Source organism: Sander lucioperca, chromosome 15, assembly GCF_008315115.2.
Source record: "Sander lucioperca isolate FBNREF2018 chromosome 15, SLUC_FBN_1.2, whole genome shotgun sequence".
Lineage (NCBI taxonomy): Eukaryota > Metazoa > Chordata > Actinopteri > Perciformes > Percidae > Sander > Sander lucioperca.
In genome coordinates this window covers 26,777,966-26,793,971 of record NC_050187.1, presented here as the reverse complement: position 1 = coordinate 26,793,971, position 16,006 = coordinate 26,777,966, and the positions used below count along the sequence as shown (strand labels likewise).

Below are 16,006 nucleotides of genomic sequence, written 5' to 3'. Positions count from 1 at the left end.
TGTGAGCAGTAGATCACAGGTATGTGGAGTGCTTTAATCAATACTTTTTTTTTTAGTACAAGAAATAGATCTTGCAGATGGAAAAAATACCTGAAATCAGACCTGAAAGTATTTATAATTACATTTTTAAAAGGGCAACTCTACCAATGTTATAATTTAAAGTCTGTTCACAGGACTTAAGGAGATCTACAAGTTTGAAAATAAAATAAGTCTTGGGGTGTGGATTTTGAAAGAAACTATCTTACCAGCCCGCTCCTCCTTGGCTAGTGGCTCGAGGCTACGTTAGCTGCTACAAGCACAACACCTGAATCTCCAACCTACTGATGGTTGAGTTGTATTGTGGGAAATGTAGGCAGCAGGTTTGGACAAGAAGAATGCATGGAATAAAAAAAGACAATATATCTGGTTCTGCTGTATCACTTTTGATCTATTTTTTTTCCCCAAACTGTCCATTGCGAGACTGACAATAATATAGGAGTGCAATGCTAAACTGGTGGTACTCCACATTAACCGGGCTCCTAACATTGACACCTCCTAATATTGACACCACACTCCAAAATAACCATAGAATTGAATCAACATATCTCTGACAGTATAAACAAAGACCTAACAAGGTAGGATTTCTTTTAGGGCTGTTGAAATGATAGCATTAGATGGTACAGGTGTACCTAATAAACTGGTAACTTGTATTATACAATTTGCTGCTATACAATGTTTGTACTACATCAATCATTTTAGCACGTGAGCTGAAATTTTTCAGGAAATTCTACATTTCCACAAAGGGAATGTCAAAGCACTCAATATAGTGCAACACTGAAAAGGAATAAGAAAATGGTTAAAGGTCCAGTGTGCAACGTTGTTCATTATCAAAATCTGTGTTGCCCGTTCACAAACTTGTCTTTTTTCATGAATATTTACCTCCACCATCAATTCCAAGTATTCCTTTTGGCTTGAAATTTTACATTTGCATGAACTGGGGTAGACCATGGATGTATTAAGATAACATATTCATGCGCCATCTTGAAATATGTTAGCCGGTAAGGGACATACAGGACATACTGCTCCACCTTTCGCGTTGTCGCTGTCACATGATAAACTCACAGCTGCTGCTAATGCTGCTAATGGGTATCGTAGCTTCCCGGCCCCAGCAAGTTTGAAGAAGGAAACATGGAGGACCACACTGTTCAAAATCCAAATTTTAACTTCTTCTTCACCCAGAAAAAGAAAAAGGATATTGAAAAGAGCAAGAGACCGGCTTTTTGAAACGTGAAGGCTACCGTAGCTGTAATACGTACTTTGAACTGCGTGGTGCGAGAGAGTTGATTGCGATATATGATCTCAACGCTAGATGGGAGAAATTCCTACACATTGGACCTTTAAGAATGGTCAAACTTGAGGAACTTCTGCCCGCATCGCTGAAAATAACATGAACATACAAAAACACAAAACAAAAAGAGCACACAGTAGTCTTGATGAATTTTAATTACATCAAATGGATTTATGTAAAAAGTGGAAAAGGAGGAAAACACTGGGTCTCATCGTCACCAACATGTTCAACACAGCAACAGAAATCTGCATGTACTGGGTAGGTCACAGGTCACCTATACTGAGTGCCTTCTCAGGAAATAGATACACGATACTGTGAAGGCATGAAGTTAATGAACTTTAGTGTTACTGTTATTTTCCTTTTTCAGAGCAGGATGGGAATTAAGAAAGGAGATGATTTAATGATATATGATTTAAGCTAAGATGAACAGTGTGTGTACGATTTGTTTCAGGGTTTGTGGTGGCATGAGCCATGGCTGCCAACTGTTCTATAGGTGACCTGGAACACTCCCATGATTAGTCTCTCTCTCTCTCTCTCTGATCATACAACCTTCACTCATGATTGGCAGGCAACATACGCCAATCACACAGCTGTCATGGCTTCCAGTCCAAGTCCTTTTGGCATCCTGGCAAGTAAAGTCCCCACTGAACACTGTCCTCCTCTTTAATTGAACAAAGGTAGTGGGGTGATTGGCTGATTGATTGCTCCATGCGGATTGTGAGTCTAAAAAGCAGGTTGAGTTGGAAATGTTTGGTGCCAACATGCTTTTAAAATGTTTAAAATGTGACTGAATGCATGTCTTTGCTTGTCCATGCTGCCCATACAAAAAGACTTTTTATGGTCATGGCTTTGGGCAGAAGAAGGTCCAGCTGACTTTAAAGTTGCACAGAAGATCCAAGATGGAGTCATCAGTTTGGATTAGGATCACCGTTTTGGCTGTTGGTGTGAACATTGGCACTTAATCTTAGTACGTAGAGACTAGTGCACATCTAGCAGTCCGTCACACTGAAGTACACGTGGCAGTGCAATCTGCCACAGCTTTAGTCTTTATAGGGAAAAAAAAAAACCTGTCACAGCAACCTTTTCTAGTATTTTTCGGTTTCCTTGATTCAAGGAACAAAAACCAAACAGAGAAGAAAGCCACTTTTCTCCACTGAAGTATCATGGGTTAAAAAAAAAGGGGAAGAAAAAGGAAATTGGGATATACAATCTTTTCTCACTGTAGACGGTCTCAGCAGATAAACTCTATTAGGCTTCAAAAACACAGCTCCAAGGCCACCTTTCTCTCTGAGTCCCAGGCAAGCAAAGAGGAGTGGATAGAGTAAGATAAAAAAAAAAAAGAACAGGAGAAAGATAAGAAAGTAAAGGCAAAGTGGAAAGAAACAAAAGAGAACACAACACAAAGTAAAAAAAGAGGAAAAAGAAGATTAAAAGTCAGAAATTGTATCAGTAGACAGTGATATACAAGAGTAGACAGAAGGCTGCAGCCAGGCTGGATCTACATGCATTGTTAAGCGAACAAGGAGTGGGAAGGAACACTGAAGCCATGCAACAACAAAAAACAGCCTGAAAACAGCAAAGGGCATATTTTTCTTCACCAGTAGGAAACACTCAGCAGTCACCTTCACCAACAACACAAGAAGCATCAAGGAGGAGAGATACGGTGAGGTACTGGAGTCATAGAGCTCCTCTTGTTGGGGGATTTGAGGACACAGACAGACAAAGCATTCATCCACTCGGAGCAACATGGTTAAACGGCCCATATGCCATGCAGACCAGGGTCCCATCAGGCTATGTGAACAGGCGTTCGGCACCACAGGGACAGTGGGGCGACGGACAAGACAGTGAAGGGAGGGAGGGGGTGGGAGGCAGGTTTGGGCTTAGAGAAGCAGGGGAAGCCAGTGCATGGCAGGATGGATGACATCTGTTACACCATGTTTTAGGTTCCCATGGAGACAAGACTGGACCCCCCCACAATCCCTATTCCTCCCACTCGAGCAGCACTCACCACGCGCTCACAGCATGGTAGCAGACAGACGAGGGTGGTGGGGCGGGGTTTAGCAGCTTTGCTGCGGCTCCCCGCTCCTGCTTTTAGACTTTCTGCCCTCCACATCTGTAGGACAAAGGCAATGTTTATGTTACATCTGTAGACAGTGACAAGAAATGTTCATTTACTTTACACCTGCATATACTGTAGATTAAGATAAATACATTAAAGCAACTTCAAAACAGCAAGTGCTGAGTAAAAAAGCAGAAATAAATAAGGATCTATAGGCGGACAGTACTACTAGTATTGGCACATAGAGCAGTGCTGGTCTTTGATTATAACTTAATGATTAAAACAATCTGTACAAGATCTTGTCGGTCTAAAATACTTAATCAAATATTATCCATTCAAGTTGTGGTGCGTCGGGATAAGTCAATTTAAAGTTTCCAGATACCAAAAGAAATGATGTTAGCTTCATTCACAAAAACATCTGACCACTGAAAACTATTCTCAACTTAACTGTAGTGACTTCCTGTTTCAATACCTCCATCAAGGGCTGCCTTAAACTAAAAATATAATAATCACCTTGGTCACACTCCACTAACTTCATTGTCAACTTTCACTTAACCAACTATCCCTTCCCTCAGATCATTTTGGGAATGAAGCTTGCATCATTTTGTCACCAGCCCAAGAGGTCCGTTAAGACCCACCAGATCAAAACCCGCAGCACAAATGCTCCTGTTAATAATATATCAAAGAAAATACAGGAAAGGTGTCAGATGTACAAAAACAAAAGTACACACCATCAACACAAACAAAAAGAAGATACACATGATAACCATTTTGATCACAGCAATCAAAATGAGCGTTTCAGGTCGACAGAACAAAGCCGTGCAATTTAATGAATGATGCAACAGAGTTAAAAAGCTGTGAAAAAGACACTCAGTCACCCATACATCATCAAGACATCATAAACAGAAAATGGAAAATGATGCTATTATCCGATACATAACAAAAAAAAAATCTTAAATTTGGATTTGTAATTAAAAAATTGCAGCTACTAGATCTCTCCCACAATGCTTTGACATTCAGATGTTTTTGGTGGGTTTTTTTTTTTTTTTTTATGGATCCTGGTGACAAATTTATTGAATCTTCAATATTTCTGCTCACTGCTACATAAAGATGTAAGCTATTAACAGATATAATAAGCCTGCATTAACCCCAAACTGCAGATAATAGTATAGTGTTAGCCAGTGAAACGGATTTGATGAGGAAACAATAATAGGGTTGTTGTATTAAGGAACATTCATCAAAGTCTCAACTCAGAGATAAGAACAAGGCAGAAAACAGGAGGTGACAAAAAAAATAAAAATAAAAAAAAAATAACAGCGATTCACCAACCAGCACCATGGCAAACAGAAAAGAACGAAACAAATACACCAGACAGAGATAGTGCTCCAATAAATACATGCAGGGGAGGAGGAGGATTTGTCATTTATCCATTCTTTTCATTCTCCCCTCTTTACCGCAAGTCTGGTAAAAAGATCAGCAAGCCAGAACCTCCCTGTCATTCACACACACCCGTACTCATACCACAGAGACTGGTTGTCCTCTGGGCTCAGTGACTGGTCCGGATTATTCACACAATTGGGATCAACGCCCTTGCTATATTCAGATATGGCTGGGCTGGTTCCCATCTGGCCATTTGATTGGCTGTGATGGGTTGCCTGGTTTTGGGTGGAAATATGGTTGGGGATAGGAGGAGGGTGTGTTTTAGTTGGAACAGGAGGCCCACTGATGTTGCTGACTAGGGTGGGGTTTAGAGACAGGAAGGGGAGGTTTTTGCCCGCCGACTCACTAAAGATGGAGTCCATGAACACCGACTCTACTGTGAAGGAAGGGCCGAGGAAAGACTCAAGGGTGGAGAGGTCTGGATCCTCCAAGTTATGGCAAGGTAAGCTGAGTGACTTGGGCAGGGGAGTGATGGTGGTAAGGGGTCCCTTTAGATTGGTGCTGTTGGGGTGGTACTCACTGGGCGTAGGCTGGGAGCGTACCCCAGCCTTGGTGGAGGCGACGGGAGAAGAAGCATCGACTGACACGGGCTGCCGGCTGTCCTTTGAGAGCAGGTCGTGGATGCTGGTGCGCCGAGTGGTGCCCTCAGCAGTGGAGATGACGCTGCTGGCCCGGGGCAGCGTGGAGGAAGCAGAGTCCAGGCGCTCAGACACAGACGTGGCTTTGCCCTGCGATGATAGGCTGGAGCGGACTGGGACGGAGCCTCTCACACGGGTGCTTTCTGCCTTACGCAGGGTTGGGCGACCCGGTTGTCCGGCCGATCTCGGTGGGCGATCAGAGCTGACCGGCGCTGCTTTCGCACTGGATGAGCGCAATATGCCTCGGCCCTTTGTGGTAGTGCGTTCTTTCTGCACATGCTCAGAAGAAGTGGAGAGGCGAGGAGAGTCTACAGTGAGGTTCTCCTGACTGCCGGACTGCAGAAGACAGAGCAAACAAACAAACAGTATCAATTAGAGCACCATTAAAAATAGTATACAATTCTTTCATATTGAGGTATTCCTATCCTTTGGCAAACTTCGAGTCTTGAAAACATTATCAGCGTCCTATTTTAAAATTGATTAACCGTTCCAGTCATTTTTTTTAAAAAACAAAAATGCCAAACATTCTCCAAATTGAGGATGTGCTGCTTTTCTCTGTCATATGAGGTAGTAAATCAAATATCTTTGGGTTTTGGACTGTTGGTCAGACAAAACAAGAAATTCGAAAATGGGCTCTGAAAATTATAATGTGAATACTTCATTTTTTTTTTTAATCACACTTTACAGATAAAAGCCATTAGAAACCATTGATTGAGAAAATAATCGACAGATTCATTGTTAATGAAAATAATCTTTAGTTCCAGCTCTAAATTGATCCCTGATATGATTGAATGAAACCAGCATTGTCATAACCGGGAACATATTTCAATTTTGTTTTCATAAAAGCTTCATCTGCACGTTTATATTCTAACAAAATCATAACAGCAACATTACAGTAACCACAGTTATCAGTTATAACTGAGTTAGAGGCCTCACCTCTGCAGGATCAATACCCTCATCCAGGAACTGCTGCAGGGAAAGCACCTCGTTGGTCGGGGATCCCGTCTTCCTGACCTGGGTCTGGCCAGGGATGCCTGCGGCAGTGGACGGGTCGAGCGACCTGCGCAGCTGCAGGGGGCTCTGGTGGGAGGAGCGCGAGGAGGTGGGCTGCTGGACTGGGCTGCTGCCGCTGCTGGACCACACCTCCTGGTCCAAACTCAGGCTGAACTCTCCGCTGCTCTCACTGTGAGGCCTGCTGAGGCTGCCGTTCGTGCCTGTGGGAGGGGGAGGCAATGATTAGAACATGGGGAAAGTAATCTATGATCATCGTTACGTTTTATCATTCACTACTAGGAATTGCATTAGTAGGCTACCACTCCTATCTCCTACACTGCCTACATTTTCACTATATGCTGTATATAGTAATGATCATAGTCATTTATGAAACAAAATGTAAAATGCATAATACTGTAATATCAAATAAATACAGACTCACTTAAATGCCACTGGATCATCCTAATATATTGATTTTGAACAAGAAACTTAATTCTTTTCCCATAGAGGAGAGAAAAAAAAGTAACCCTTAACTTTTAAAATCATGAAAGAAAAAGATAAAGGAAGCAAAGGAGGAAGGCAAGAATGGTTAGTTGAGAGGAGGAGGAGAAAAGGGGGGAGTTAAGGGAAGGAGGAGCATACCTTTGCCCTCCAGAGGAGAAGAGAGTTGGGAGTTATTGTTACCATTACTACTGGTGATCCTGTTGCTATGGAGACTGGTGGGTCTGGAGGCTGGGTAAGGGACAAGAGGGAACACACACACACACACACACACACACACAGTTAGGATATACACTTACATATATCCATACATACATGCACTAACACAAAGCGTAACACGTAGGTATACGCTAACAGTTTGACAGAACATCTCCTGCTGGGGCAGCAGATGGCACATGCCAGGCAGAGGGACAGGAAGGGTGGCCAGTGGGGACAGTGCCAGGCTGCAGCGCCAATATGTCCAGTCAGTAAACAAAGAAACTACTGACAGAGAGGACAGGGACACCTAAATCCAAGGACCAACCCACCTCAGAGAAAAAGGGGAACTTACACAGACAAAACTGATTAATAGAGGACGATAGAGTACAATTAGTAATAAAAAGATACAAAGAAGAAAGGGGTGACTGTGTGACGGAGGAGGAGGAACTGAGAAAGAAAGAAAAGAAGTGAGTGTGACCTTGCTCTTCACTGTGTTTGTATGTAGTTTTAGCTGGAAACCAGGGACCATGAAATAATTTCAAACTGGTTTTCAGGACATGGGTGACACCAAATTAGAATTTAAAATGAAACATTACATTACTGATCATTGTCAAAATTCTTATTTTGTCTAGGAAACCAGCCCATTGTGGCCCAGAGTGGGATTCAGTGCCGAGTAGTGGTCACTTACAACAGATGCTACAGGGCACCCTGCAAATAACACTCAGCTCAACAGTAGAAGGACACTGAGCCAGAGCACTGCTATACACCTGCAGGCCTGATAAAACACACACATGACATAAAAGACATGACATGTTTAAAGGATAACAGCACACTATTCAGTAATGCCGCCCACGGTGCAAAACAAGTTTAATATCCCTTTATGGTTGAAAACACAGATTGAAACACAAAACAAACAGCAACATAAAAGTTGCTTGAAAAATCAATAGGTATCTGAAAGTACTACTACTACTACTAAACTAATAATGACTTTAAAACGTAACATCTCTAGAAGATGACCTAATGGCTGATACTTTAGAAGCAATGTCTGGTGTGTGAGTGAGAGAGTTTCCTACACAGACATACTGGAAAATGGGTCTCACAACAATGTATTGGATTTTATGTGTGCATTCTAGGAAATCATCAGCCAAGTAGAATCCAGGTTCGGCACTAATGCTTCGCCAATGTCCCGGGGAACCAGTGCAATGACATGTTGGGACTTTAGGTAACATACAGTAAAAGTCTGGCATATTAACAGAGTAGCTGCTGGCAGACTAAAGGAATAAAATAAAAAAGTATTTTTAAGAGACAAAACTGATGGCAGTAGGGTGTAGACCTGGCTTTAAGTGCGAGGAATGTGTCAGTAGTTTTGTGGCTGTTTAACAACTGGGTCATCTTCATTAGAGCGGCACAGAACTGATGAATAGTTGCCTGGCCGCAGATAAACTGCCCTGGATAACGTCCTAAAGCCTGAATTAGAGTCAATCCTACTTTTAATGGGTGGGTGGGTGTGTGTGTGTGTGTGTGTGTGTGTGTGTGTGTGTGTGTGTGTGTGTGAAGCTTAATCGAAGAGCAGAAAGGCAACCCAAAGATTAGCAGTGGGACTACTGAGGACATGACCTGCTTTTCTTTTTTGCGTCTATTCAGTGTTTTCTCACTCCTTGTTTGATAGGCCAGCTGCAATTACCCATCCTTTTTCTTTTCTAAAGTCATGTCAAGTCTTACCTTGACTCTTGGGGTCATCTAAGGAGCCAGCAACATCCTCACAGGAGGCATTATCTGATGAGATACAGAAGAGAGTGATGCTCTCAATAGGAGATTCTTGATATGTCCCTATCCTCACACAAATAAAACCAGCATCCTGACCTTTGACCTGAAGCCGGTGCTTGGCCCTGCTATGCCTTGCAGTAGGCAGGGTGAGGGTGGCACAGTCGATGGCGTTGGTGGAAAAGGCGAGCTCCTTCATGCGCTGCCCGCTGCGCCTGCTGCTGCCCGTCATGCCAGCATCTCCGGCCTCAGCGCCGTCTAGGTTCTCGATGCTGTTCGCCCACTGAGCCCCGGGACCGCCCGCCACCGCCATGGTCTGCAGCAGGTCATTCATGGCTGAATAGACGTACGGAGGAATGGAAATTATGACAGGAACAATAGCCATCCACCTCACATCATGCTTGTCTAGCTTGTTGTACCCAAAATAACTGTTAACTTAATGTCAAAGACATTTAGTGTCCCTTCAAAGATAATCAGTTGTATGTATGATGGCTCAGATTAAAACAATTTCCTAAGAAGCCTCATACAGGCTACTAAAGTGAGTAGCTTCCACTCAAAGAGTATGTAGAAAAGATTAACATTATTATAAGGTCTAGGCCTACTTGATTATTCATCAATTCATTCATTTTGTAAAATACAATAACATCAAGTCTAGGCTTTTTGGAAATCAAGGCATGTACAAGGAAACAGTATTACAAAAAATAATTTCAAGAATATCACCCAAAGTGCATAAAGATGGCAGCTGCATTGTTTGTCATCCTTCAGATACTTTTTAAACAGGTGATACATCACCTAAAGAGGCCACTGTCTTTATGCGCTTTTTACTGAGTTGTATGTGACGCTAGAGAGGCATGAAGGCATGCAATGCTATGACCAACAGCAGCGGTGCTGTACACAAAAGATTAGAGTGAGGCCATGTCCATGTCAGCAGAATAGGATCTGAAATGCAGCACACTGACAGAGAGAGAGAGAGAGAGAGAGAGAGAGAGAGAGAGAGAGAGAGAGAGAGAGAGAGAGAGAGAGAGAGAGAGAGAGAGAGAGAGAGAGAGAGAGAGAGAGAGAGAGAGAGAGAGAGAGCCTCCATGGTTGAGTGCGAGTGGAGGCGATCAGGCGGTTGGTGATTTTTTTTTAAAGTCATGCTGTAATCAAAGATGGAGGCAGACACACACACACACACACGTTTGTTTCACTATCTTTGTGGGGACCCGTCATTGACATAATGCATTCCCTAGCCCCTTACCCTAACCTTAACCATCACAACTAAATGCCTAACCTTAACCCTTACCCTAACCTAATTCTAAAACCAAGTCTTAACCCTCAAACAGCCCTTTAACCTTGTGGGGTCCAGCATTTTGGGCCCCACAAGGCTGTGCAGACCCCACAAGTATACTGTATTCCCTGGTTTTTGGACCCCACGAATATAGTCACACACACACACACACACACACACAAAATAATATACAAACAAAATGAAACCACGGAGCACATGACAAAGCTGCCCAATAAGTTGACTGTTGCATAGAGATTCCCACAGTGACCAAACTGACAGATAAGGTTTTGGTAGATGACACCAGTACCAAGAGGGACACATCTACAGGAAGAGGAAATTCTTACTGTTACATCAGTTTTTGCATTATTGTTTTTTGGAATGTAGCCCTAGACAAAATTCTGTCACTAATACATTCATTTTTCATTCGTACATCTTTGCTTTAAGACAAAGTTAGTCAAGTTTGTTTTATTCATTTATCTGCAAATAGTGACGCTACACTGGTAAAAGATGATGAAAGCCAAGAGCAGATACTCTACAGGAGGGAGTGGAGGCGGCAGACGCAGGGCGGAGGAGGTGACAGAGGGATGGGGGTTACTAGGCAAAAATTATAAGGACAAGTCACTGATGTCACCAGGGTATGCAGGGAATGTTTGGCAACTCTTGTGTCTCTAAAAGATATCAGATAACATCACCACTGAAAACTAAAACGCTGTCTTAAATATTAAAATATGAAATGGAAGTTCAGACTGCAGGCCTGAGTTGGTTTAAGAGCTGTGACTGAAACCTGAAACTGCCAAACTGTCACCGTCACACCCCCACACTGCAGCCACCATGAAATCAGTGACTGTTCCTTCTTTGTTTCTGCTAGTGTGTCGATGAGAGGGAGAGGAGGCGGAGGAAAGCTAGCGTGGCGGCTAACGGAGGTCTTACACATGGAGCGCCGGTAGATGGCCTTGGCCTTGTCTTTGTCCTTGGATCTGTTCCTCATGAAAGGCAACCTTTTTATAGCTGTCAAGAGCACAGCCAGAGACAGACAGACAGGGGAGAGAGAGCGACAGAACAAGCCGGAGGGAGGTGGAGGAAAGAAAACAAAAGAAAAAGGAGGGCAGAACAGAGGGATGTGGTTAACGTTTTTAGAAAGAGAGCCAGGGGAGAGATGCAGAGAGAGCTGAGCCCCTGGACACTCAACTGGACAATAGACAAACGATGTTACAAACACAAGCACTCAAATATATGACTTTTGGGTATTCACATTATTAGAAAGCATATTTGATTTATCATCAAGTGTAAGGTATTTTAACCTATTTTTTCTTATCCTATTTTATAGAAATACAGTTAGAAATATATTAACAATGCTAGATGGAAGTTGATGGGGCTGAAAACTAAAGTAATTTTATATTGTGAAGCTTGTGTTAGAGGGTTATGTACATTTTTATCTCTATCATTTCCCCAGAGAGATTGTGTTCAACTCCACTGATTTTGAACTAGCTTTGTTAATAAACCATCATTTATTTTACATTTCTATTTATTTTTTTTAAATACTTCAATAGCTTTTTGGTTGGACTGAAATGCCTCCCACAGACTTCTTTAAAACCTGAATAATACTTTTAAAAGGGCAGACTTCTGTACAAAGACACATTATGCAAACAAACACAAAAATGTAAACACATTATGCAAATATACACAAAATGTATCTGCACACAACAACACACACAAGCACTCATGTTATTGGGCATGAGTGTGGTCTTCTGCAATACCAACCGCATTACATACTGTACACAACAACACAACTGTCAACACATTACCACCTACATGAAACACAGGATGAAGAATATTAAAGGGTGCAATCAGGAGAGTGAAAAGGTCAAAGGACAGCTTAACAGCATCAGGGAGGAGTTTTCATAGACATAACCAAGAACTTTATTGTTGCTTATTGCACAACCATGTTGAAAATGTGACTCTGATTGGTCAATAACCGCATTCTACAGTCCGTTTCTTCTGTATAACAGACCGTTGCTAAGGATAACAGACCGTTGACATGGATGGAGTTCGGTTCATAGACTCTGGCGGACTATTTTTAAATCAATAAAATTGCTTTAAAATCAATACTTCTGCTCATACAGCAGATCAGCGGATCAAAGGGAGAGAGAGGGTGGAAGAAAAGGGGATCGCTAACAGAACTAATGGCAACAGTGCAAAGAGAGCATTAGTTAGCTGCATCATGGTTAGCTCACGCACCGGGGCAACCTGGCTTCCGCCGGAGAGACATGCTCGTCAACGGTAAAGTTAACCGTCCTGACTGGGACGCAGGCGTTATCAGCGGGGTAACCTCTGTATGAGTAACCGTGTAATAAGCTGTGTAATAAGCAGGATAATGTAGAATGAGCCGGTCATTATTGCAGTCCTGCATCACCCTGTGGGGATTCTAATTTGCAATAATGACCGTCTCGCTTTACATTATACCTTACATATTTGACTGTGTGATGTCTTTGTTACATGTTGTATGTATATATGATGTATGTATTATTTTGTAATAGTTTGCTTATTTTTCTTATAGCTTCACTGCTCACTTTAAAGGGAAAAAAACAACTTTACTTACTGTAGTCTATACTACACATGGCTTCTTGATTTTACACGACATATTTTTACTTTACAAAACTTACCAGATTAATCTTAAAGTTAAGAGACCTATGTATTTATTTATATGAAAATGTAAACCTACTAGCCCACGTACAACCTGTATTCTTTATTCTATAGCTTGTAGGATTTTAACACATCTTGCATTGACTAGAAGTCAGCCACAATTCATTGCACCTTTTAATAGATTGGATGCTACGTTAGACAGCGTTTCTTTGTTATTTACAGGTGAACTGCACAGATCAGCAGGTTGACTTGACTGGAACTAGGAGCTAATGAGCCTAAGACCGGTTGGAGGAGAAGTAAAGAGTGAACTGGACCTGGAACAAAATATATAGTGTATATAATATGTTTTCCAATATTTGAACCACATGAGAGGCGCTTGATTCAGCTTGACATCTAAATACTGCTAAACAAGAAAAAAGAGTACTCCACCGATTTAGCATTACACACTGATAACATTGTTGGACTCAAGATGGACAGTTTAAGAAAAAAGTCCAATCGAATCGATGCTGCCGAACCAAAGATGGTCTTTTTTAATCCAAATATTAGTCAAAACCTGGCCCTTACATTACTTTCAATGCAAGTCAACTGCTGACAATTTGGTCGGCGATTCAGGTGAGTTAGTAACGGCTAATGTATAATATATAATAATGATAATTAATCAGATTTCTGGCAGCTCCCTCTGGAACCACAAAAGGCTTTTTTCTTCCCCAAGACCTGTAAACAAACTTGGGTGTCGTAAAATCGGTGGAGTTTTTCTTTCAAACTTTTTGACACCAATTGTACAAAAATATATAGTTCTTAGGACTAAATTAAGTGTCTAATGGTGGTGGTATTTTTCATAACTCTAGTAGTTAATTACATAAGGTTACAGAAATCAAGCACGCTCTCTGTTACAAACAAAGCAAATCTACTTTTCGAACCAGATCCGAGATTGAGAGTCAACCTTGTGGTGCTGCGCAGCTCAACCGTAACGTCTAGGACAGCTGAGTGACACAGACAAAGGACTCACGAAAACATGCCCTGAGACACGTGACAGTCGGGTCACAAACCCCGCCCACCCTCCCCATCCGCAGCATACCATTGGTAGAACCCTGCCCTTGGGCATGGGGCTGCTGCCCTCTCCTCCCTTGGCAGAGAGAGAGAGATAAAGAAGCAGAGGAGCAGTTAGGGGAGGAAAGACCCATTCAACCAGTACACATTTGTACAAACCAACACACACACACACACACACACACACACACACACACACACACACCAAGTAGCAGTGTGTTTTGTGTCTTTGTGGGTATGAGTGTATGATTATGTGTCTGTAAAAAAGCATTCAGCATTAATTAGAACTATATGGCAACTACATTGCTCACTGCTATCTTTGCATGTACATTTGTGCATGAAATAATGTCGCATTATTGATATTTGGGTAAGTTTATATTTATGTAATTTATATTGAGCATGCCCAGACTAGTTCCTTCAGTCGTTGTTGAAACTGTAACTATGCTGATTTTGATTCTTGGGTCTACGTCTGTGTGCGGGTGTATAGGTGTTTCCTTTTGTACTCACTGCTGCTCCTCTTTTGTGTAAGTGTGTCGTCCAGCGAGTTGGAGCCAGAGCCTATGGACGAGCTGTCCTGGCTGTCCTGGGGAAACATCAGGAAACCGTCGCCAGACTCTGAGCGAGAGGGAGTCAGCGTGAGAGAGCGCATTCTCTCCCGGCTCTTCGGCTTGATCAACTTCCTCATCTTCAAAGTGATCCAGTTGCCACGCCTACAAAGGGAGGACAGGGCAGAGAGTGAGACAGAGAGACCATCAGGAACACGAGGAGAAAAGAAAATGGATCTAAGTCAAATGGATTTATATCCATTTGACTTAGATCCGTTTTCTTTTCTCGTCAATACATGCTGACATAAAATGCATACTGACATAAAAAGAACATGTTGGATTTGTTTTATGTCTGTACTCAGCCACTAAATCCTCCCATAGACGATAAAAAATGTTGCAGTATACAGCTGTTTAAAGCTCTGCAGACCATAAATATTTGATGCATCCCTTCCTGACACTGCAGTGGAGTGTTTTCTGCCATTCCCTTGCCTCAGAAATAAGAGTCAACAAGCAAACAGAGTTGTGAACATCAGACTTTGCTATGATACATGACAGGGTGAGCCATTTTGACACTGAGATGTTACACCAGACATGGTCAAGTCATTGACACAAATTAACTTTGTAGTTTTTTTTTTTTTTTTGTCAAATTTTTTTTTTAACTCATGTAACTAGCTGATGCTGCTTTTTACCTGCGTGGAGGTGAGGGGTCGTAGAACTTGTACTGGTCCATGATCTTCTCCTCCAGCTTCTCTTTCTGTCTCCTCAGCTCATTCAGCTTGTCACTGGTGGGTGGGGAATTAAGAGATGATCCGGTTAGGCAGGCAAAAGTGAAACTGCATACAATCATAATTCTAAATGCAACCAATTTGATATGAATATATTATTGCGGACAGTGGACGCGTTTGCTGTCAGTTTTAAAGAAAACTGAAAATCGTCAGCACTTTACATGTATTGTCTTTGCTCTACGTGGAACAGGTCCTTGCTCTCCATGGTCTGCTCCAGCAGAGTGCGATTCTGTAGCATCAGAGTCTGGATCTGGTCCAACAGGTGGCGATTCTCCTCTTCCAGGTTTCCTTTCAGCTGGCTCAACAACTAACACACACACACACACACACACACACACACACACACGAGAAGCTAAGACGCCTGGCTCAACAACAAATATGATACATTAAAAAGGGGTAAACCATCCACAACACAGCTGGCTTAAGAAGTCGTCTCAACAAATATTGTACATTAAAGAGGTACACCAGCCATAAGACAGCTGGCTTTAAAAGTGGCACACAAACACATAATGGGAAACTCCCACATACAGAGAAGAGACATGTGCATCTCCTCACCTCACACTGGTTGGTGAGCTTGGTGGAGGTGATGTCCAGCTGCTGGTACTGCTCCTTCAGTTTAGAGAATTCGGCCTCCAGCTTGGTCTGGTCCAGCTTGGCGCTGTTCAGCTGGCTCTTTGTGTTTTTATGGTCCAGTTGGAGATTCTCGTTGTCCTTCACCAGCTGACGATAGGTATTATTCAGCCTGAGGAAAGAGCAGAGGGTGAGAGGAAGAGAGTTTTAAGTTTGACGCACT

General features: G+C 42.3%; 1 protein-coding gene across 6 annotated transcripts in view; it reads right to left on the bottom strand.

Moving 5' to 3' along the window:
- Window positions 1-1,464: 1,464 nt before the first annotated feature.
- Window positions 1,465-16,006, bottom strand: part of LOC116061712 (girdin) — a 70,254-nt gene continuing 55,712 nt past the window's right edge. Inside the window, exons 26-39 of one of the 6 annotated variants that reach the window (XM_035992377.1) lie at window positions 15,769-15,955; window positions 15,375-15,520; window positions 15,118-15,210; window positions 14,391-14,593; window positions 13,912-13,959; window positions 11,121-11,198; window positions 9,020-9,256; window positions 8,879-8,932; window positions 7,845-7,931; window positions 7,100-7,189; window positions 6,401-6,678; window positions 5,347-5,800; window positions 3,336-3,440; window positions 1,465-2,614 (exon numbers count right to left, since the gene is read on the bottom strand). In XM_035992377.1, the coding sequence (XP_035848270.1) occupies window positions 3,385-3,440; window positions 5,347-5,800; window positions 6,401-6,678; window positions 7,100-7,189; window positions 7,845-7,931; window positions 8,879-8,932; window positions 9,020-9,256; window positions 11,121-11,198; window positions 13,912-13,959; window positions 14,391-14,593; window positions 15,118-15,210; window positions 15,375-15,520; window positions 15,769-15,955 (2,011 nt within the window). In that variant the 3' untranslated portion in view covers window positions 1,465-2,614; window positions 3,336-3,384. Of the gene's footprint in view, window positions 2,615-3,335; window positions 3,441-3,847; window positions 5,801-6,400; window positions 6,679-7,099; window positions 7,190-7,844; window positions 7,932-8,878; window positions 8,933-9,019; window positions 9,257-11,120; window positions 11,199-13,911; window positions 13,960-14,390; window positions 14,594-15,117; window positions 15,211-15,374; window positions 15,521-15,768; window positions 15,956-16,006 lie in introns of those variants that run through there. The other 5 variants (XM_031316023.2, XM_031316025.2, XM_031316024.2 and 2 more) reach the window with 5 other exon arrangements.